Here is a 24,460-nt window from a genome sequence, read left to right as displayed (position 1 = left end):
AATTGAAAATAAAAAATTTCTTTGTTATTCTTAAGCTTAAAAGTAAGGTGATTTGAAAGGCTATAAGACAAAGCAACCAAAGCAGCAAAATAAAATCACGTGGTACAGAAATTTCAGTTCCAGAGTCAAACGACGCGGGTACAATGCAGACACTTCTACCATACCAAGATTTCAAAATCTGGAATAAATTCTAACTGAAATTAACAGAAGAATCACAGTAACTGTGCAAACCCCCCACAGGGAAAGCAAAATGCCTACTACTTAAACCAATGACAGAGCAACAGTTACTGAGATGCATTGCAAGACAAAAGGAGTAAGACACGATGGAATATGATGGTCATGTGTTATACACTTTCAGCTGCCTGAAATCTAGTAGCATTTTAAAAAAATTCCATATTACTTAAAATGGTGGCATGTAAAACAACAGACTTACCATCCCCGAAGAACCTTAAAAGAACATGGTATGAATGATGTAAAATCAGAAACTTCTGCTGTGAAATCTACACATGCTCCTTGGAAATGTGTATTACTGAAAGCTTTGAGCTACAAGAACAAAACAAAACAAAACTAATGACTAGAAGGAAAATGAATGCATTATCATTAATGTAAACAGAGATAGCTGTGCTCTTAGAGAAGTATCCATTCAATTCATAATGATATCATAAATAGAATGAATTCTCATTTAAGGAATCTTTTACATTTCTACGGCTGCTTTATTTTTAGAGAGATCAAGTGTTTTATTGTCTCTAGGCCTGGTACAGGATGCTTCCCAGTGATGCTAAGGCAGTGGTACCATGCATAAGTTCAACTGCAGCAGGAAAGGCCCCAGAGAAAAAGAGAAGGCTAGCACTGAAGGATGTTATCTTCCATCCAAGTACCTCTGAACTGCAGCTAACTGTTGCTACAGCTCAGAAATCCAGTGCTCAAAACAGGACGGGAAGGCATTGGTCAAAAGACACAGGCTACTCTTGACTAAGTATCTTGAAATCCTCTGTGACCACAGTGATCACAAGTAGTTTCTCACTTAAGAACTAGCAGGAGAATTTCTGGGGGAACTGGGCACAGCCTGGTAGGTGCACCATGAACTTTTGAAGTTCAGCTAAGCTGTTTTTACATGTCACGGTGAAGAACTCCAAGCCTCACTGAACCATACCCCACCAGTAAGATGTGATCAATTCACCCTGAAAAAGCAATAATGTTGAAAATGTTGCAGTAAAAGAAAAAAAAAATAAAAAGGAAAAAAAAAGTAGTATGATATAGCCTATAATCTATAGCAAAGTCATCTAGAATGCTGTACCCTTGGGCTGCCACGGTGTAACTGAGGTGAATTTTACTTTAAAGCCTGAAAGAGAGGCTGGAAAAGAATGAAAAGTTTAACTGTATCAAGAGAACAGCCCATATTCTGTAATGGAAGAAAAACACGATGGCTGTTGCAAGAGCTACTTCCCCCTTCATGCCCCAAATTGGCCTAGCTTCCTGCCAAAGAAAAGAAATCAGATGCTTCTGCCAGTATAGAGCAAGAAGGCCAAACACAAGTATCAGCAAGTGATTTTATGGAAAAGCTCAGTCTATGTTTTTAAAAGAAATGAATGTTTCCTCTTAGAAAGAACAAGAAAGAATTAACTGGCCTCGCATGCTGTAACTGCAAACTGGAGAGCACAAATCAGCTACAATATAATGAATAAAGTGTAACTGATTTTTCTGTAGATATAATTGCACTGCTATGCCTCAAAGCATCTATTTAAGCTGTAATTATATAGTATTTTCCGCCCACTTATCTCAAAGCTTTTTATAAAGAAATATATATATACACAGTCCTTCCTTCATAGGCCAGATGCTATGCAATGCTTTGAAAAGATATCTATAACTCATTTTTATACAGAATATGCCTAGTAACAAATTATGGTCTTAATTTGACAAAAGTTGGGGTGAAGTACTGATTCCTCAGTGAAAACACTGCATATCTGCAATTAGTCTCAAACTGCTGCTATCTCTACTTTGTCAGGGTTTGACATTACTGTATGAGGTTTCACTCCCTAAGGAGTCAATGAACAGCATGTTAAAATACAAATACAAGTTATCCCAGCAATCATCTCTGCTTCCTAAATTGTCTGTACAGGTCAGCTGCTATTGAAAGAGGCTTTGTTCTCGCTGGGCATAACCAAGTTTCATTTTTAATAAATAAAATGAATGACTTTTTAGAGTTGGTGATTTCAGGCATTCTTATATGTGCTTTGTTTATTAGGGAGCCTGGCAGGAGGAAAAGGTCAGAGGAGTTACTGATAGATTTAAGAAAGTGTAGCTGCTTTTCAATTTCTGACGAGCAACTAAAACCACAAGTACAAAAAAGACGCACTCTTGTAAACAGTGAAAACACATCCCTTAGCTCAGACATATGCTTATTAAAGGTGGCAGAATGTATAATCATTCAAAATAACCAGTATATGGCTTACACAAGGGTCAAACAGTAGGATGCTGAAGGTTTTGCCAGCTCATAGGCACCATGCCTTGAGGTTCCAAATTAAGACTGTTGCATCCATGGAAACTTATTTTACTCTGAATGGGAAATTCTTAATATTTATCCAAAAGGCCATCCTTTACTTATCCTAGGTGACTAAATGTTTTCCCATAAAAACTTAACTCAAAATATTTCCCCTCCTAAAAGAACTGTAGCAATATGAGTGATACTGTTCTTTCCCTAGCTTTAGGGCAGAATCCTATGACAACGAGGACTGTGATAAATCAGGATAGGTGGTGGGTTTTTTTTGTTTGTGTGTGTTTTTGTATTTGTGTGGGTTTTTGGTTGTGTTGGTTTTTTTTGTTTGTTTGTGGTCCCCCCCCAACAGTATTAAGACTGCTATTAGAGAACACAAAAGGCAAAACACAATCTAGTACATGTCAGTACTTAAAGGTGATTGTGCACATACACACAAACAAAGTATTTTTACATATTACTGGAAATACGATGACTGTAAAGCATAATTGATTGATGCTTCAAAGGTTTGAATTGATCTTAAAGGTCTGCAAAACTGGATTAAAGCACTCCAAGAATAGTTTTTGGGAGATCCTGAAAAGACAGAAGATGCACAGAAAACCATCTTCAACTGTTTAGATCCCACTCGTTTCCTCTAAGGAGGTTATTTTAATCTGGTATCATTTACCAAGGCCTCACTGTGAACGTACTTGCAAGTCTCTGGATTTGGCCACAAACTGCCATGTGAATAGGTCTGGCAGGAAATCAGTGTTTAAGACTAAAATAATACACCAATTATGTCTTCAGACAGGAAACATTTCCTGTAGTCCTGGGTTAATCATAAAACTGTAGAACTAAAATACTTGGAGAGAAATAAGGGTGTGGTCAACCTGCTAAGTAACGCAATGTATTTCCCACGCGCTTATATGGCTATTATACCCATCCAAACAAGAAAGAGCAAAATTGTGTCCAGATGATAAAACATTTAAGTTTTCTGAAACAGAATCATTGAGCCCTAAAGTGTCTTCTGTCTGAAAAAAAGTCATGTTTCTTGAAATGAAGTTTTCCAAATTTGCTTAATTAAAAGCATGTCATAGAGAGAGTGCAATGTAACCACCCAGATCATCACCCATGCTAGCTGCACACTCCAGGACAGAAAGAGAGAAATCAAATGACTAATGAAGGAAGGGAGGAGAGCCCTGTTGGAACAGAACATTGTGGGAGACACAGACCATGCTTGGTGATGAGCACAGGCACTTAGAGCAGGTGTTTTTTTGTTTTGGTTTTTTTTTTTGTGTGTGTGGGGTGGTTTTTTTTTTTGTTTTTAGAAAGATATCACAAAGGTACATCAATGGAACATAACCTTGTAAGATAAGTACCAAAAATGTAAAACCCTGAACTAACTCATTTTTGAGACTAAAAGTGAATTACAGGGACTGCTTTCTCCTTCAAAGTTGTCACCACGTTAGACGCAACTTTCAGGGAAATTGTCAGAATGTATTGTAGAAGAGATTTATCATATTTATTATAATCAGGATGTGTTCAGTTAAGGTCATATGTTACTGCGAAGAAAAGGGAATAACGGAGCAAGTGGTGCCTGCTCCTTAGGGAGCAGCTATACATGCTTGGGAGACTACGAAAAGCAGAGCTACCAGCATACAAGACTAAAACCCAACTCCCCCTATTGATGCATCTGCAGGTTTGAAGAGTGCTGTTCAATTTTCTGCAGTTTATCCTTCTTCACCTTATACATGAACAAGATAGTGACAAACCAGATATCATGCAAAATAATGGAAAGAAAATATGCCACAAAGAGAAGGATGAATGCATGTGATAGTAAGTTTCCAGAAACAGGAAGGAAAGAGGAGGAAAGCAAGCAGCTATAGAGACCCCGAGTGACTCAAAACCTACAGAATTGCTTGCGTTTTTGAGGACAGAATACTAAAGCGTATGATCTGGAATAAAGCAAAGAGCACAACATTAGCAAACTTAACCTTTACACATCTACCAGTTTCCTCCATCAGTTGTCTGCTGTGTGGAGATGATAATACTGAGATACCTTGTGAAGCAACAAAGCAAGACGTTCAAGATTACCTGTATTTAACTATTGAATGTAGTTTAGTACTAGAAACTGTTATATAACGTCAACATACCAAATGGGGAGGTTCATTTGTTCCAAGCGGTTCCTGCAATATAAAATATATACACAAGTATATAAATAAAATTAATTGCAATTCATTTCCTAGAAGACATGTCAAGTTCCTGAAATTTGTTAATTATGAACTCAAGAGCAGTGAAAAACACACTTCCCGGGCTCTTGGCACAAATCTCTTCCCCAGCCTCTGCCATCAGCCGCCTGTAAGCTCACGACTACCTGCCTGACTGCTCAGTGCCTTTCACACAGAGAACTTGCATCAGCATTAATTAGTTCACATAATGTGGATTAGAAACCATGTAAATGTGTCTGCATTTATTTTTGAGTCCATTTCTTGAAAAAAAGACAGCATCATAAACAGAAGACCGAGACACCTTTTTCAACATGTACTCTCCAAGATAAGGTTAAATGTTCTTTTCCTGTTTTCAGTGCAGTAGTATCATTTACTACGTACTTATTACTGAGGATAATCTTTGTTTTGCATTAGGGTTTTGACAGTTCTGGTGCTAATCTATTTGGGCAAGTTGCATTACCCTGGATTTAATAATGGATTAAAAATATTTCCTGTCTTTATTCACTGTATGTATTACAAATATTTTAGCACAAAAGGAGAAAAATAATCAGACCTCTATTATAACAACAACAATATGGGCCTGATGAATTCAAGTATTTTTATATCCATTATCAATTAGACATTATAAATTACTACATTTTAAGGCAAATGAATCTTTCAAGGCCAGGTTATTCTTTCCATGAATGCCATCTGCCAAAGTAAAGGTCTTATGAAGTTTCCCTGACAATTTTCTCAACAGATAGAAAGATCCAGAGCATCCATTTCAGTCTCTGACATAATGAGTCTGTTCATGACGTTCACAAAGGTCTTTAAATTGTTTCCAAGTCAACAGACAAATTGCTTAAACAGCACAGCTCACATTATAACATTATTGTATGTTCTGAACTCCAAAGGTCTCACTTCTTTCAAGTTTTCCCCTTAACAAGTTCTGGTAACTCACCAACTTGATAGGTCGAATTGACATGATGATTTTACTAGATCCTCCCCAGTCAAAGAAACATTTATATTTTCCTTTCTCCAATACATATTGTTCTCCACAGAAATATTTCTGCTGATACGCAACCCACCTGGAGAATGACACAAAAACTAAACTGGAAACATTTTTCTGTGTAGTTTGATGAAAACACTAACAAGTTAAATAGAATAATTTTCTTTGGAGCTCTCTTGATATGTCCATCTGACAGACAGTGTAACATTAAACCCAATGAGAGGTGCATAATTGTCACACACTTGATTTTCTGCTTTTACTTTGCAAACACTACTTCCAACAGACAACATTGGGTCTCTGCCTTTCTATTAAATATACATTCAGCATGAGATGATGCCTTGCTTAGAAGTCGAGAGGAAAGACACTTAATTGACAAGTTTTTTAATCTCTGTCAGCTGAATCTAGGAATTCCCACCCCCCATTTACCAAGGAAACTGAAAGAAACATTGTTCTCCCCAAATGTTTACCACCTATCAAAAATGTACCAAAACCCAACTGTGCACAAAAATATTTAATACTTCCATCCATATATTTCAGTAGACTTACACTCCACTTCTCACAAGGATCGACCTCGTCTCTGGGCCAAATCCAGCCTGCTCCAAATCAGGGATTTCTTCATTGACGATGTCTAATGCTTTCCCATCTTCATCATCAGACTCAAAAAGTGCCACTGATGACTCTATGAAATCCTAAGGAGCAGCACAGGAATTAGAAGACAGGCTGTCGCAGCTCAGTGACACTTCACAACATAAAACATTTTGGAAAAGAGTTGCAGTGTGAAAGACAGTGTTCTATAAAGCAGTGAAGGGACTTATGTCCCTTGTGCAGATCTTTATGGGATATTTTGGTATTGAAGTGCCTAGTGGGAAGTCTGACAATCTGATAAGGCCTTCAGCAATTTCCACTGAAGGGAGGAAAAACCTGCTGCTCCTGAGCACCACCCTTTCCTCTCCGAGGATGACAGAGTGCAAAGATGCCTGGGTGGGAAACAGAAGGGTTGGGGATTCAGCACTGATCTTCAAACAGCTTTACAAATGACTACTCAACCATTACCGTGACTGGTCTTTCACTTCAAGTTCTTCTTCCTCATCACTTCCCAGTGACAAGGCAATAATATGGAGAGGAAAAGACTGGGCAAGACCACCTTTCCAGCACAAAGGATTTGTAGTTTTGGATACATCCACTGTATGACTAATCACTATAGCTATAAAATAAATCCCCCATGACAACTGTCATGTTCTGTCTTATACAGCCGTGTGACATCACTTTATGCTTTCAGCCATAGTTGCTTGACCAGATTACTTGCACAGCTTGAGATTATTTGAATTTGGGTTTCAGATCTCCAACTTTTTAACCACTTAGCAATTTTAAACACACAGTTCAGTCACTGCTTGGGAAAAGAGAAAACAATCCATTCGCTTTATTCCATTAACTTTTAACAAAAAGCATGAACTCAATTAAATTTCAGTGTTTCTGAAACATTCAGCAATGTTATAATAAGTTGAAAATAAGTAAGTCTTACAAACAGAGAAAAGGCTATCAGGCAAATACAGGAGCCAACAGATTCACAAACATATTAAGACATCATCGCAGGAATTATTACACTAAATACTTGCCCCCGTAGCACTTATAAGCTACCAACCAGGGTATGCTGAAGGATACACTGAGAAAACACAGACTTACAACAATCAAAAAACACTTAAGGCCAGGCCAAGCATGCAGCCAGATTCATTCGGTCAGGTGAACCTCATCAAACAGGCTCTTTAGAGGACACCATGCTTTGGTACATGATTCAATCACAATGAATAATGAAACTCAATTTTAGAATGAACATAATGTGGCTCACCTCTCTGCATCATTTACAGGACAATAAGTGACAGAACAAATTATGTAGTAAAACTGTTTTTCCTACTATGTTGGACCATCTCCTTCTTTCATTTATTGAAAAAGTTGCAACTACTTCAGGTATATACTAGAAATTAAAGTGCCAGGTCTGGCAAAGTCGTCATGAACAACTGCAGCTTCAGACTACTTTTTAGGAAGCAGGGAAAAAAAAAATCCCAAACAAACCACAAATTAGTGCAGTTTTAGTACAAATGAAAAACAGCTACTCTTAACAGCCCTAAAGCAAGAACTTTGCAAAAGTTCCTGAAAAGCCATTGAGATAAAATCTGCACATAATTTGCCTAAATTTAAAATACTGAAATATAGTCACAATTGTACTTACATTTTGAACATGTTTCAAATTCAGCCATAATTTTTTCCTCCCTAAATTTTCACTACAGCTTTTCTTACAATAAGCAATAAGGAGGAATATTAAGAACGGACTTTCAGACCAAAGCAAATAATTTTAGACTTGAAAACATCAGTGGTAAAGCTCCAAAGGCAACATACTCTTCTCCACAGAAAGACTCGGAAACTTTGCTCTTTCCCTGATCCCAACAGCCACAGGCAAACCCCAGCTTCACAGATTCTCTCATTTGGAACTGCCGAAAAGCAGCAAATGCAACTACCACCCAAACCAGCACACAGAACAAACTGCTGTCTGCCCTCAGGAACAAGCCCTGTATTTGAATCCGGTGTGTCCAAACCAGATGCTGATAACAGAGCTGGCAGTACCCTGGAAAAAACAATTCTACACGTCTTTTCTGTCTCCACTTTCAGAATGCTCTCTGAATCCCCACATTAGGGTTTGTGACTGTTCACAGCTGAAATATTTAAGACAGAGAAAACCTGAAAGATCTTGCTGTATGCCTATACATCTTCACCAGTAGGTGGGGAGGGGTGTCTTGCAACAATCCCTCTTCTGTGTGCGGTATCTAACCTTCCCAATTTGTCAGGAAATTAAATTCATGCCTCAGCTCAACTGCAGTCACTTGTATGTGCACAGAAACATGGGTTAGATTTTCCTAGCACTAATAAAGCTCTGGTGGAACCTGTCATGTTGAGCGTCATGGCACAGGAACATCTGAATAGCTTTGCATAGTAGTAAGCCACACTGACAGATCCAGTACTGACAAAGGCTAATGAGGCACGCTGTACCCAGCCTGGCTCTCTGCAGAGCCATTTACGTGCTTCTGTACCATGCTGCCTGCTTTGGGAGCACAGCACTAAGACGTTTGATGCGACTCTGCCTGGAGCTGACTCAGGTGCACAGGGCTCATTAGCTTCAGCTTCATGCCGTGTGAGGCAGGCTAAATTGTTTTCAGGGCTGGGCTGGCCTTAAAGCCAACACAGTCAAGGTCATCTGGTGAGTGCCGGAGCAAAACAAACCAGAAAAAGCCTAGCTGGATTTGCCCCTACATGAGACTATACCGGTTAGTACGTATAAAGAGCAGGGCCCACACCAAGCCCCACTCTCTATCTAAGCTGACCGTGAATAATGCAACTCAGCTACATTTCACAAAATCCTTAATCTTCTATAGAGAGTCTTGAATTCATCTGATTACAACAGAATTTCTAGGTAAGAGCGATAAAGATCTGATATCCAGGAACACCCCTGCAGAGTCTGAGATCATTGCAACCTTTACCGCGCTTCTCCTGACAATTTCTGAGATTACAGAGAAGAGCTAGAACGTTCACTGTGCACCAAGGGCCCTTAAGCACACAAAACTAGTTTTGGATTTTTGCCGAGGTCCCCTTGAAAACAAGAGTTTGGTACTGGAATGTTTTTAAAATCCTGACCTTAAGTATCATATACAAAGTCACGAAGAGAGCAAAGGGCAAGCCTGAACAGTGAGCTATGTATTGCACATCAGAGAGAGGCAGTCAATCTATCAGTCAAGATGAACAACAAAATGCCAGTGCCATTAGTCATTTTTATTGGCAACTAGCTCATTAGTTGCTTTAGTTATGCTACAATTTGAGGAAAAGTATTACTTATTCTTTTATTATCAATATACACATTGATATATATTTATATGCCAATTTGAATGATATATCTTCATTGTGCTTTTAAGATGTTAATGACTTGAGCATCCTGACTGTTCTAGGCATGAGTCCAATTAAATACATGCGTATACATGGAAGGTCATCCCTGCTAGGCACGTGCACAATTTTAAGCTTGTAGATTCGTTCTTTGCCAAGAGGAAGGTTTTAAAAGATCAATATAAATTACTCAAGTATCTTATGTAAAGCTTGAAAAGAAAGAAAAACTGAGACTAGTCAGTAACTGAATAGGATTTTGCACATTCAAAATGAGGAGTTAGAAGAAAATTACTGCCTGTTTTTTGTTTTTAGAAATGTGAAAATAAATTATTTAGAGAAGGACTTTTTTTTCCAAATCAGCTTGTTCTCCTATCTTAGTTTTAAGTTATGTGATAGACTCTGATTGTAAATATAGCTTTTCCTAGATGCTTTTCATAAAAATCAAAACTGCAAATTGTGAATTTAAGCATGGTCTTTTTGAGTTCACATTAACTTTTTCTTTTTTTTTTTTTTTAAAATAATAATGACTGTTGAGACAATGAGTTTGCTCTAAACGCCTGTCTTCAGTCTTCACAAAAGTCCTGGCTCAGGACTATCACATCTCCTCAGATGAGAAGATGAGTAATCAGGACTGAGTAATCTGAGAGTGAACAATCTAATTCTTAACAGAAGCCACTCTTTGCAGCTGTATTTAAAGCTCACAGAGTTCCTAATAATAATAATAAAATCCTAAGCCCCCAAAACAAAGGAAACGATAAACAAGTTCTAACCCCGTGTTCCCACATCACTTCTTCAACACGTCTAACTTTATCAGAGTCCAGTATTGGAAGCATAGTTTTTATTATTATTTCGTCTTGGCTCCCACTAAACACATTTTAGTAGCAGGGATTTTTTCACCACGGTTATTTTTGCTGCCAAAATTTTCTGGCATAAAAATCACAGAGACAGAGGGTAGTGCTGTTTTAAGGCTTGCAACAGCTGCTGTGTTAAAAAGCTATTTTTGTTTTAATAAAAAACTATACTGTACACTTACGCATGTTAAACTTTTCAGAAAACTCTGTTCTAGAGATTCAAATAGCTTGAAGTGCAGAAGCGAGATACTTGGAAAATCTGGTAGGTAGACAAGGAATTCTGCATGATATGTTCTTTGTATGAAATTTACAGAGACTATTTAGAATCTGCTTCTGCTTTACAGTGCATACAGTGCAGTCTAAATTTCAGCAAGTAGGAAAAGAATAAGAGAACTTGGGCACAAGATGGAACGACTAAACCCAAGACAGCTGTACCATATATGAAGAACAACCTTCATCTTTATGTATAGAGCTGTGTGTAATTTGTGTGAAATTCATAAAAGCACTTACAGCCTGAAGGAACCGGAAAGACAGGAGGGCACTGTCAGCTCCTCCCCATGAGCGTCTGTCTTCATAATCTCCCTCCTCCAGCAAGTACTGATGGCCTTTGTAGCGTTCCTTATCATAGGCAACCCATCTACAGCAATCACATAACAAAAGAAAAATAACTATAAGCAAAACAACTGCACACATGATTTTCCATAACAAATAAAAGGGGAATAGAACATCCTAAGAGCACTAAAATGAGTATCACAGACTCAGCTAGCAAACAAAGCAATGCTTGTCTGAAATCAGAACAGGCACCCGTGAAGTGTTCTTTGTGGATCAAAATCCCGCCATGTGATTCTTTCTCCAACAACAGTTTATTTGTGTAACACTTCTCCATGTACCTTCTCTCAGTCAGCCGTATTCCCAATACCAATATTCATTACTACAGAGGCTAGTACGCATCTAGTGGCCAAAACACTGTAAGCCACCAATTGTCAAAGATAACAACCACGCAGCAGATCTCTTCAGTGTATTAATAAACAATGAGATTCTACCCTTGCTGGAGCTGGTGTCAAAATCCATGGATTTCAGCAGAACAAAATTTCACCCAGTTATATTGTTTCCTGCTTTGATCTAAAAACATACATATATGAATAGATAAGTGAACTGAATATCTACAATATATTGCATACGGAATATGTTTCAGCACTGAGAGAATAAAACTTCTTAAAGCATTTTGAACAAATAGATAAGGCTCAATTAAAAGTAAGGCACTTCCACATCAACTTTGAAAGCTCTAATGGATCTTAATGCTCCCCTCTCTCTCTTTCTTGTAGGCATTTCTTTCATTAAAGCTCCTTTGTAAGTATTGGAACTGCTGTAGAAATTCTGTTGGCATTGAAATTTGGCAGGCAGGGATAGCTTTACTTTTAGTACCATTTGGTTTACATTAATTCAGCTGTTTAAGTTACCACAGTATTAAAAATAAAAGCTGCCACAACAGACAGAAGGATGATTTTTAATAATTTGAGGCTTCCCAGATAGCAAATACATAATGTATTTATGAATAGATTGAGTATTCACAATTAAGTTTATTTTGATTTTAGTGCTTGTAAGATTCTGACAACAGTCTGAAAGGACTCATGTTATTTACTCTTTATAGCAAAGTATTAGCATTGAAATCCCCCAAGAAAAAAAATAAATGTTTCTGAAAACAATTTTATTGCTAAGGTCTTTGGCAGGAGCAACCATCCTGCATGCTTTCAAACAGTCCTACCCTGTTGCGTCTTGGGAGAGGTTGAAAGAACGACGCCTGGGGTTGGTAGCTCTCTAGAACAGCTCGCAATGAGCCTACCTCGTGAGCAGTCCACCTAAGGCCTGTGTTACACAGCCCTTTTTGTGCGCGCATGGTGTGTGTATGACAAAGAGGGGCAGGGCAACACAGAATCAGAGGCCTCAATGAAGGAAAGTAAGGCTAGATTCTTAATTCCAGATAACTTAATTCCAGGAAAACCATTAAGACAGTAAAGCAGTTTATAGATTTCAGAGGCATTAAAATGTCAAATTGAAGACTGACCACTCCTACCCAAGGTCATTTCAGTAAATTAAGTAGAGACTACCCAAAGTATAAAGCAATATAAATTAAAGGTCTGTGTGAATGCTGTTGCTAAGGAAAAAAGTGGCCTAGTTCATTGGCATCCAAACGGTAAACACTGACTTCACACCTCTCACACACTTATCTTCCTATATTCCCTTAGATAGATAAGCCATATGGAGAGGAGGTTTTATCCAAGGCTGATAATCGACAAAAGCAATATTTACTCCTTTCTTTTAAAAATATTTTACCAGTGAGAGATTCTAATCTCCCCTTAGTTAGCACTTCTTTGTATTTAGTTATGATTTCCTATTTTAAAGTAAATAAATATAGAAGTGAAATATACTTACATTCCTCCAATTACACGTATTGATCCAATTTCCTGAAACTCCTCTTCATTACCAAACAAATCTAGGACAGAACTGATATTTTCTGAAAACTCTTTGGACCATCCTCCAAAGTGGGTTTTCTCATATATTACAATCTAGAAAACATTATGTTGAACAATGCCTTGAGTATGCCCTGAACAGTAATTTGAAGTTTGAGTGTGTGTACTGCTACAGTATATGGAAGACACCTTTTTCTCCCCCTCCAACAAGCCATCACTGTGAAGAAAATGCAGGGTTGCATTCCTCAGCCCTTCTGATTCTTGAGTGCCCTACGAGCTGAAGAGACCCTATTTGGAGTTAAATAGGCTTGTCAGGCTATTTGCAGACATTTCCAGAAGGATACTTATTCACACAATTGTATATACATAAATGCACTCTGCAGCTATATGCCTGTGGTTCACCCTGTAATCCTGTGCCTAGGCAGTGTATATTAGCCTGCACTAAACCCCACCTGGTCACAGCTAGACACACTGAGCTTAATCCTTCAGAAGTGGACAAGAGGTCTTTCTCTGTACTTTGCTGAAGTTATTTCAGTGACTGTAGTTAACATCTCCTTGAGGTTCCTCATCTGCTGAATCACACACACCAGGTATTAATAGTATTAATATTTATTGCAATATTTTTTAGAAAAAACATCTGAGTCTTGCATGTATTTGCATAATTAAGTTACCTAAAGTATTAGTTAGCATTTTTGTGGAGAACTAGAAAAAGGAGGGAAAAGGAGCAATAACTGTGGATTAGCTTTCTGCTCCTCAAATCACAGAAGGGTCATGGTCTTACTCACAACTCTTGTATCAGGGTTGACTATAGGAAAGAAAGGTCCTGTTCCTGCTCCCTTCCTCTCCTCTGCCCACCCTTTTTTTTTTAAACTAAGGGATCTATCCTGATCCCTTTCCATTACAGTGACTATCAGTCAGGAAAACTCATTTGGTTGTGTAAAAGCTTTACAATTCTTCTATAGCAAATCCACATTCTTGTAAGGCGTGAAAAACAAACCACTACTACTTTTACATCTCATGAAACACTGGCAAGCAAATAGACTTGACAGCATTAGTGAATTTTTCTTCAGCAGCAAACACTGAATACTTAATTGAACACCACATACCCAACAAAACAAAAACAGCTTAAATAAAGGTTTTGTATTTCCAATACGCTTACCTTGACATTCATTGGCATTTGTACCTTTAGTCCACCCTAAAAAAAGATGGGGGGGAGAAAAGGTATTTATATAAAAAAAGTTATGCTTTGACACATATTTTATAGTACTATCAGAGCATGAAGGCTTTGTGATTATATTCACCATTTTCAGTGTTGGCCAAATCAAACACTATTTTAAATACTCTGATAATTTATTCAGGGACACTATAAACCTGACCTACAAACAAATCGGTGTGTTCACAAGCCTGTAGGGGTGTAAGCCATTAATAAATATTCCTTCATTGTCTACTAGCAATCTAAAGCAAATATTTACTATGTGTTTTTAAACTAATGTATATTGTCCAGTTTGTAAAATTAACTTTTAAAGCTTTGTTGTATGTATTTCAAGTTTCTTAAGCACAAATGGCAAAACACTAAGAAACTATAAACACCAGAAGAAAGAGAAAATATAGGCTGACTTATTTGCTCTTTGTCCACGGGCACAAATACAACAAATGCATTTTCTCTGGAAACGTGAATGATGTTCTGTGAGGGAATAAGACACCTAGTTCCCATAAGTGACTAAAAAGACAGCTGTTAGGTGTTATTCCTTTGTGACTTTTAAACTCTTTCTGTAGGCTTGCTATGCATACAGTAGAACTGCGAGTTACACACTTCCACATCTCTCTCATATTTGGATCTATATGCTGTCTATCAAAACAAACTGCACCTCCCAAGATTTTTGTGCAATGTGCAGTCACAGGAATACTACTGGGTAGTGAACTCCTCACCTGGTCTTCCACCCATGCCATTTAAAAAAAAAATAAAAAAATCAACAACTGCTAAAAAGCTCTTCAGTTAATGAATTGGTGTTGGCTGCAATACAATTAAGAGCCTTTCAGTTCTGTCTTATTTGACCTCCACTCAACAACAGCACTTTCCCAGGAAGATGTCCTAGTGAATCAGGTGCTCCCTCTGACTATGTGGTCTTACTTGGGCAGATGCAGAAGCCCAGCAAGCCATGGTGACTGCCATGCCATTACAACACTGCAATTGCACCGTGGCGTGAGATGTGTGTTACATGTGTAAGGATTAACCCTGAAACGATGTTAGAACCTAAGTTATATTTAGATCAAAACCTCTGGGGGGCTGAAAATAGGAAAAGGAAGGCATACAACTATTAGGGAATTGTGAAGTCCTCACCATTTTTAAGGGACGCAGAGATTTTACATCTGCTGAAGGAATTTCAAATGGTGAATCGCCTTCTTCCAAAACCTTCATCTCTCCCTTGTAATTAAAGTCTGAATAAGCAAGCCATCTATAACAATAAGGATAAAGGACTGATTAATCTCATTAGATAGATTACAAATACAAAGATCTTAAAATTATTTCCCTTCTTGTATTCATAATAGCTAGAAAATGTGTTTTAGATACTGCCAGCACATCAAAACAAAGCTATAGTGAAATTCACTGGCAATATTGATGCTAAGAAGATCTCAGATACTACACACAGAGACCATAAGCAGTTATACTAAGTTCTATCAAAACTAAGACAAGACACTGTTTTTAATTCCTTCACCACCTCAAGCTTCACAGACATATTGCGAGATTGTGGCAAGGAAGGCTTGGCTCATGGCCTTCCAAGGTTTGGCTTTCCAGACAAATTCAAGACACTTACAAGAGTAGCTAATGTAATTCTGCAGCAATTTATGAGAAGAGGCACAGAACTCCCAAACTTCAGGAACTGTGACGTGTTGGTCATTTACCCAGGAAAGACTGTTCTACTCAATACAGGAAATGCTGGCTACTAAGGGGCCTGTACCATACTGCATCCCCTCTCTCCAGAAAGTCGGGATATGGCTGTAGCTTGAGAAATGCTTGGGTGATGTAATATTAATTTTCTGGTATTCAGCCATGGTGTTATGGTTATAGCAGGGTGGATGATTAGGGAGACAGTATCTATTCTTCAATGAACTAAAAGGTAATTATAGCTGAACTGCCACTTCTATTTATAAAGCTACTCAAAGATGGAATTATAGAAGACTTCTGCCAGCAATTAGAGGAAAAAATGCCTTCAAAAATTTGTATCCACTACTAGAAACCCACATAGCACAATGCTGAAGTGTAGAGCTGGGAATACCTAGTGTATATTAACTGATTTGTAGTAAACTCCCTCCCCTCCCCCCCAACGTTGTCCCTATTGCTGACTTCCATCCCATGATGTTACCCCTCTACCTGCTGGCAAAATTTTAATTAAAAATTTCAGTACTCACACTCCTGATTTGACGCTTATATAAGGGTTTTTCTCAACATCCAATTCTTCTAAATTGGCAACTGCACTCTGTATGCAGATGGGAAGTCCCTCTGTACCACCAGCTGCCAGGCAGAATTCTAACTCTGGAATCCCACAGTCCTGTGGAAACAAATCAAAGGGTAAGGCTTATCCATGCTTGCATAGTCTGTCCCATCACAGGGCGGGAAGAAGCAGTAACATTTCCTTCTTTTCTCCCCTGTCTTCTCACCCTTCTAACCTAATGCCAAGCTTCATATGATGAAAGGGTTTTAGTTTTTTCAAATGAAGACTGGAAATTTTAGAAAACCTAGGGGAAGTAAATTTCTAGCTCCCACTAAATTTCAAAGAACTATACATTTACGCCTGTTGAACTGCTTTCAGAAAGCTCAGTTTAAATACTCTTCAAGTAAAGGATGTAAATATACTTACTGATAGACAAAACATGCATATAATACTGCTTTTTTTTTTTTAAAGACAGTGCTTTAAAGATACAGAGATACATATGATGCATACATAACTAAAGCTTTCTAGAAATGTGTACTACATTCCCACCTCCCTCCCTCAGTGGTAATTAGGTTCTGTAATGTATCTGACTATGGTTTCAAGACATATGAGTTTAATTTTCTGTCATGCTAAATACATCTACAGCATTTTAGACCAAAAAAAAAAGAAAAAGAACAGTACTAGAAAATATTTGTTTTGTTAAGTAGACACTTCAGCAATTTTCCTGTTACCACAGAGCTCCAACCTGTTACCTTACTGAACATTTTCCACTGATAGATGCCATGCTGGAGAACAGCTTGTTGAACACATGATCTTTGCTGGAATTTGCAGGGATTTCATTGAACCACACTCATTCCATAATATTTATATAAAATGCATTGCCAATAGTTTCTTTCCCAGCATTCAAACACATCATGAATCACTGAAGACCTTCTATAAGGCCCTGCTTCAGCAGCATGTTACAGAACAGTCTTCCTGTCACAGTGAAAGGTGGCTCGTGTGCTTACAGAGTTTGCTCAGCTGTAGCCGGAAACCTTCAGTTCTCAGTGACAGCTTCACAGCACCCTTCCCTTTATCCTCCTGACCCATGGGCTCATTTGTATTAGGCCAAAGGCCTTGGACAGTATAAACAGACCCCCAAAGTCCTAAACGTGGCTGGAGGAAGATACCCCTTGCATGCGCACTAGAGAAGAGGGAGGAGGAGCTGTCCCTGAGGGTGTCCTCAGAGAAGCACCTGGTTACTGGATTTGTTGAGGACCCCATCTGGGTTACATCATGACAGAGATCCCACACAACCTGCAGCTTCTGCCAGACTCAAAAGGCAAAAACACAAGAACTTCCAGATAAACCCAGCAACAGGGCACAAAAGCTCTTAAAGTTACAGCACCTCAACTCCTGACAATAACTGCATGCTCTCCTTTTTCACATAGGTTTTGAGTGGAGCTTTCAAATGATGGAGTAACACACCTAGAAACACAACTCTTCTTGGTTAGTGAAGTTCTTTCAGTAGTTATTTAACTGTCAGCAATAAATGTGGCAATTGTAACAGATGCACTCCAGGATATTATTTCACTTTCCCCTGAGACCTGAAGTACCACACTATACTGTTTTGGCAACTCTCCCTCATGCACAATCATGTTTCCTCTGTATTGTACCTTGCAAACAATGCATGCTATCAGTTCTCAGAACAAAAACTGCAATACCAGAATTTTTGTTTGCAGATGAGCAGAACCAGAAAAAGACTAGGAAAAGAGACTTTCTAGTACAATGCTACTTTATGGCAACATGCTAAGGAACACCATTCCTCAATTCTAAGTGTATTGCTAGACAAGTTTAAAAAAAGTCTCCTCATAGTTTTCACCAGTATATGAATCTTATTAAATCACAGTTAAGAAATATTTGACGTTTGGGTTTGTTTGTTGTTTTGTTTTTTTTTTTTCTAATAATGCCTGATGTGTGATATGGCTGAAATCTGTGAATCCAACAATAAAGCTTGATACGTAAAATCAGAAGCTACACTTGTACGAATTCCACAAATAATGATGCCAGACTCTTAATTGCTTCAGAATTTATCTGAAACCAAGGACCTACAAGACCAGACAAGTGGCAAAAAAATGTATCTTTGCCTGAGGGTTCAGACAGAATATGAGAGGGAGTATGTTTAATTTTAATTCAGTAGGAGGTACTTTATTTTCATTTGAAGACTGGAAAAAGCCAGTCTGTATTCTCTTTGCAAGTTTGTTTTCCTGACTCTGAAGCTCACAAGGCAGGCTCCATCTCAAGTGATAAAGAATGTAGCAGTTCTCCAGAGGGTAGGTAAAGCACAAGCACTCATAATAAAAATCTCTCCTATTTATCACCATCTCTCTCCAGCCAGGTTTTGGCAGTCAAAAAAACTCTACTTATTATGATGGCATTTTTGTGTGTACTAGATTAAGTACACAAAAACCTTTCTTGAAGTGTCCCATAGTAAGCTGAGGTCTTCATCAAAAGCAATTCAAATATCTATTTTTAAAGGCAATAACACGTTTGAGCAAGAAGTACATTATATTTTCTAGGTACATTTTTTTAATGTCACAAATATACATTTTGACTTAAATACTGAGTTCAATTTACAGACTGAAGATAATGGTAAAATTTAGTATTGCTGTATGAAATGAACACTATGTATTTGCAGATGTACACTCAAGTGCTATGCCATTAATTTATATCATTTAAGCATGTAAACTTTAGCTTGGTAAATACTCGTCATAGCATGTTTATGTTTGCCTGAGCATATTTAACAAGCATCATTACTGTCAGAGGTTTCTTAAACATTCCTAATAAAGCCACCATCTTTAGAAACAAAATGAAAACTACACAAATATGACAGCATTCAGGTTGAGAACTAGATCCTTCAGTCTGAAGCCCTTTCATTTGCAAGGCGTCAAGATTTTCAAATGAGATACCCACACGCAAAATTATTACCATACAAAACTATTACCACAGTGTTTCAGGCCAGATCCAAAACTGGAAAGTTTCCTCCCTATACCCTGCGAGCCCTGCCACCCCCATCGCAAGCAGTCAAAACTCATGCCATATTCATTATCCTACTGACACATCAGGCAAAAACAGAATAAAAAGCACAGCAAACAGACTAGGTAGTTGTGTTCATTTCCAATGATCATACACAACCAGCAAATGCTTAGGCAGGTCATGGCCTCCAGGCATCCCACTCTGTCTTCCTTTACTCTCTGGTACTCTCCTGCCCCCCCAGTGTCACACTGGAGTGCTTGTGCTTCCCTCATAGGCCTTTGGGAGCAGAGATGTTTAGTGTGAGCATTCCCTGTGCTTTTGTAGCTTGTAGAGAACAGACACTTCCAAAACAGCAACATGCCCCTCAGTTGAAACGTTAAGGTTTCTTCTGAAGAGGGTTAAGATGACCCTGAAGAGCTTCGCATTAAATACCACTCTTCAGTGGCATCTCTGACATTTTTCTAATCTGACCAAGAGCTACACCATTAAGAGAAACCCAGAGCCTTCAACCCCCTCGAGGTGGTCTTGGCAGTTTACCCTTCTGGATCTAGGGTTACAGCCCTAACAGCACCAGCAGGACTGAATAATTTCAACACTGCTAGGTCTTCTCCTTGGAGCTGTAAGCTGTGGTGACTGAAGTAATCAAAATAGTCTATTTAAATGAGGTAGCTTTTAATGTCAACAACAGGACAAAGAATGACTGAAGTCTGGCTTCTTAAGCTAAATGCCACAACAATTATGAAAGAAGAGTCTACTGAGAGCCAGGCCTAATTACTTCTGGTATTCACATGATTGCTATTTAATACAGTCTAGACACGCACCTTACTTTTGATACACAGTTTCTCCTTAGGACATGCCAGCTTCTGCAGCATTTTTAATTTTAGATCTCACTCTCTGTTGGTCCTCCAGCCTTTTTTACCCATTCATAATTCCTTCTCCTAGGTCTCCTACTCTGTACCACTCTTGCTACCACCCATCATGACCAAACCGAACTACAGAACTCAACAGGGCTAGTAGTAAAATAAAATAGTAAAGAAATTAATTATTACTGTCCTGTAAATACCAACTAGCAAATAAGACAATCTGAAGCTGCTGGGTGTCTTCCTATGGCACCTGACAAAGTAGTCCCTGCTTGAATTAATAACTACTTTTCACCTAGCAAACCACACAGACAAAAGAAACACACCCTCCATGGAATACTGCAAAATACTCCCATTACAAAGAACTTTGCTTAAGAAGAGTCCTCAGGGAATCCAGTTATTCCCTGCCTAACCATCTTGCAGACAGAGATATAATCTGCTGTTTCAGATCTCTTGTCACCTTGCAAAATAGTGGTTCACAAGATTATGCCAGAATGAAAACATCAGCAACTTTTCTAGGCTCCCAGAATATAAACATCAGCAACTATTCTCAGCTCTTGTTTTTGGGAAAGTAACATTTAGCACCCTCTTTGGGCTTCCAGAAACAGATAGAAAAAGCCTTCCAATTCTGTAAGATCAATATGTGCATTTGTAGTAGACCAGAAAACTGACTTGGCTAAACAGATCGTGCTGCAGGAGCTACATTGAACCTGCATGTGCAGGCAGATTCTCTAGCTTAGGTTCATGTTGACTTGCCTTAGTGGAATTCAGACTCATCATTACTTCAAATAAGTCTTCATTTTACTAGTTGCATGATCTGTTCCTTTGGGATCTTTTTTCCCCCTCCAAAGCTCCTTCAAATTAAACACAGATGGATACATATAATGTGTATCCACAGTAAGTCAAGCCACAAGCTAACCACAAAGCTAACAGAACCTTTGCTTTTTGTGGATGCTTGAAAACTAACATCTGCCAGTAAAAAATAAAAATAATATTAAATGTATCTCCTACAGGTTTTTTTTTAGTAAACATCTGTTTTTCTCTTCTTGGCAAGCCATTCTCTTCTCAATTATTTAGCCAATTTTCAATTCTGGTAACTCAAGGCATCTGAGCAGCCATTAAACAAGCACCAGAAAAAGCCACTTGAAGAATCAGAAGATAAGCCAGACAGCCAGTATGACCAAACTAGGCAGGAGAAAAGCCACTGAGCTACCCAGCATATGAAAAAGAGAATGACAGTAAAACACATGATCCTGCAGATCACATACACGTGAGCTGCCTGAAAAAGAAACAGCTATTTGTCAATTAAAAATAATGCCTTTTTTTTGTGTGAAAAACAAAGGTAGCACTTTGGCAAACTACCTTCTAAAAGTAGCTCCACAGCAGCTGAAGTACAGCCTAAAAAAGAGGGATGCTTTCATGAATTAAGGTTTAAAGGACAAAGCCTGGCTTACTGAGTTCCACACCCACACCACTACCTCTATACAGCCCCATGGACTAAAAGCAAAAGTATTCCCGGCCAACCATACCTGCTAGAGGTTTAAGTTACATGAGAACCAGTCTTGATTACTGAACTAGTGTACTGCAACAAAGCTTTCCATCTGTGTTCCATATAAATGAACCACATACTGGAGGAAGAACAATGCTCAAACCTACTTAGCTGTATTACAAAGATTTTTATCAAGCATGATTCTGAAGCTAACCACAGTGTCTTTCCTATCCAAGGCTTTTCTTTTATACCCAAGACACACCCAGCTTCCCTCAGTTTCAGACTACAGTTGCACGTTATTGTGGTATTTCTTTAATTATTTAGCTGCCTTCCACATTACTGATCAACATTCATATTCCATATTGGTCAAATGCTTTTAATTTGTTTAGCTCAAATAAATGTTAACTTCATTATTCATGCCCTCATCCAGCCTCTTTCAAATTTATTTATTTTCACATCCTTAAGAGAATGAGAAAGTATTTCAAATTGTTATGACATTATGCCCCTGTACTGATGACAAAAAGGTTATCAATTTTAAAATCACCTCTATAGCAGCAGAGAACAAAGAAACACCACTTTTTCAGAAAAACTTTCACATTGCGATACAAATGATAATTCACTCGCAGTAAAGGGCCATTGCCCTGTGAATAACTGGAATGTTTTGCTAAACAACAAGAGCACTAAGTCTTCTTAAATCACAAGATCTGGCAAATATATTCCTCATTCACTGAATAACAATGGATGCATTATATCTAGTTTTAGGCATTTAATTACTATCTTTTTCAGCAAAATGCCTTTTAAACTTCTGGCTGTACAGAGAGCCAGATGCTGTAGGTGTACCACTTGTCCACACGGAACCCCTACAGATGGCACAAAACAACAGTAATTTCTGGAGGCTACATGGTACAAATGGCATTGGAAACCCAGCTACTAACTCCTGAAACGGAAGGCACACAGACACAGTAGGTATTTAAGCTTAAGATAAACACATTGAAAAATAAGAATGGATTCCATTTAACTTCAGTTAACTGGACAGGTAAACATCTAAAAGGAGGGGATTCACTGTGTCAGATGAAGGTGATGGCAAAGAAAGATAATCCATCTGCTCATTACTTTCAGGAAGAAAGGGAAGTTTAGCGCAGCAGAAGTCCTGGAATTATCTTGATGGCAAAAAATTTTATTCATAGCAAATTTGAATAAAATCAGAAACACACACATATTGTCCATTGCTAGTAATACACCACTGTTGCAAACAAATTAATTATATATGTGAGTATATTATTTACAAAGTCTATACCTTTGTTACATGTTTGATTGAACCAACTGTGAGGTTTCTTCGACGATGTTTCACGCCTGGAAGATCCCAAAGGTGATCCAGCACAGTCTCTCCTTCTTCTAGTATGTATTTCCGACCCTGGAACTTGGGTTTCTCATAAAAAATCCAGCTGTAATAATGATATCATGAACTGAGTTGTTGCTGTTAGGTAAGACTGTCCTCATATAGCACATTTGCTGGAAAGCTCAGTAATGAGCTCTTCTTATCAAGCCAACTATCAGACCTTTCTTATGCTGGCCCTCAATAGTCACATTGACTTTAGATAAACATGGGGCTTGTACTTCTGTGATTTAAAAGTGAAATATGCAGTTCTCCTCCAATATAACTTAAAATATTAACTATATAAAAATACAGCTGAAGCACAATGTGAATAAAAAGCCTTATTTTACCGGAACAAGTATATTATTTGACATATCAAAACACATCCTGTTCAGGCAGATACTATGCAAGGGATAAAAATCTTATACATACTAATAATGACATTCAATATTGCTTAGGACATAAAAGAAATGTACGCAAAACCAAAGAAGGCTGCCTCAAAACTGCATAAATGTGACATGCATTGTTACTATGGCTGACAGTTAAGAAACACTCACTGTAAGCGTTACCAATTAAATTCCAATGCAACAACTGACATGGTCCCAGCCTCTGCTTCCCAAAGCAAATCAAGAAACACTCATAAAATCTTCCTTAAAAGGTACTTGTATATCCTTCTGCATCCACATTCCTCTAAATGCTACATTACAAACAGCAGCTGAGATTGTTTATTTTATGGTCCTTTTGCAACAGCTACTGTATAATGAAACTGAACCATAAAAAGAAAAATTTTCTTTGGCATACACATGCTTCTAGTAACGATTGTAGCTGTACTGACTCAGCACTTCAGGCAAGAAGTCTAAACTTACTTGTGGTGCTATTAGAAACTTTCTGTTTGAAGCTAGTTCCCAGGAGAAACAATACTTCTTTTTTTTGTACTGCAGCATTTGAAGTCTTGTTTCATGCTTTTTTCATTGTATCAGTCTAATTATAAAGAAAGACACTCTTGCAGATCAGACGTGTGTCATAAATAAAAGAAATGAAAATATAAGAGAAACACATATACAGTCTTTTGGAAAGACTATTTAAATATGACCTGGATTTCTTACCAGCCTCTAATTATCCTAAGTAATCCTCCAACAGGAAAGATCCAGGACGTGGTATCCAGCACATCAGAATGAACTTCTTGTTTACTTTTGTCGCCATAAATATTATAAATAATAATCTGAAAGAACATACAATGCACACAAATGAGGGCCCATTTCAACATACAGTGTAGACGGTTATTTTTTGCTTGGAATAAAACGGATTTCATTTTGTGCCCACTCAACTGATATGCTACACGCTTTCTT

The 24,460-nt window shown here is 38.0% G+C and overlaps 1 protein-coding gene across 4 annotated transcripts in view; it reads right to left on the bottom strand.

The window, feature by feature from the left end:
* Nucleotides 1–24,460, bottom strand: part of CRYBG3 (crystallin beta-gamma domain containing 3) — a 94,699-nt gene that overhangs the window by 19,275 nt on the left and 50,964 nt on the right. For 3 of the 4 annotated variants that reach the window (XM_064468797.1, XM_064468804.1, XM_064468812.1), the window contains exons 6-16: nucleotides 24,218–24,333; nucleotides 23,034–23,181; nucleotides 16,350–16,489; nucleotides 15,280–15,394; nucleotides 14,098–14,133; nucleotides 12,901–13,034; nucleotides 10,978–11,104; nucleotides 6,236–6,378; nucleotides 5,642–5,768; nucleotides 4,627–4,659; nucleotides 434–543 (exon numbers count right to left, since the gene is read on the bottom strand). In XM_064468797.1, coding sequence (XP_064324867.1) covers nucleotides 434–543; nucleotides 4,627–4,659; nucleotides 5,642–5,768; nucleotides 6,236–6,378; nucleotides 10,978–11,104; nucleotides 12,901–13,034; nucleotides 14,098–14,133; nucleotides 15,280–15,394; nucleotides 16,350–16,489; nucleotides 23,034–23,181; nucleotides 24,218–24,333 — 1,229 coding nt within the window. The remainder of the gene's footprint in view (nucleotides 1–433; nucleotides 544–4,626; nucleotides 4,660–5,641; nucleotides 5,769–6,235; nucleotides 6,379–10,977; nucleotides 11,105–12,900; nucleotides 13,035–14,097; nucleotides 14,134–15,279; nucleotides 15,395–16,349; nucleotides 16,490–23,033; nucleotides 23,182–24,217; nucleotides 24,334–24,460) is intronic. The other variant, XR_010375657.1, reaches the window with a different exon arrangement.

Source organism: Phalacrocorax carbo, chromosome 1, assembly GCF_963921805.1.
Source record: "Phalacrocorax carbo chromosome 1, bPhaCar2.1, whole genome shotgun sequence".
NCBI classification, from domain to species: domain Eukaryota; kingdom Metazoa; phylum Chordata; class Aves; order Suliformes; family Phalacrocoracidae; genus Phalacrocorax; species Phalacrocorax carbo.
The sequence above is the reverse complement of the archived record's forward strand: the minus strand, read 5'-3'. Positions and strand labels throughout refer to the sequence as shown.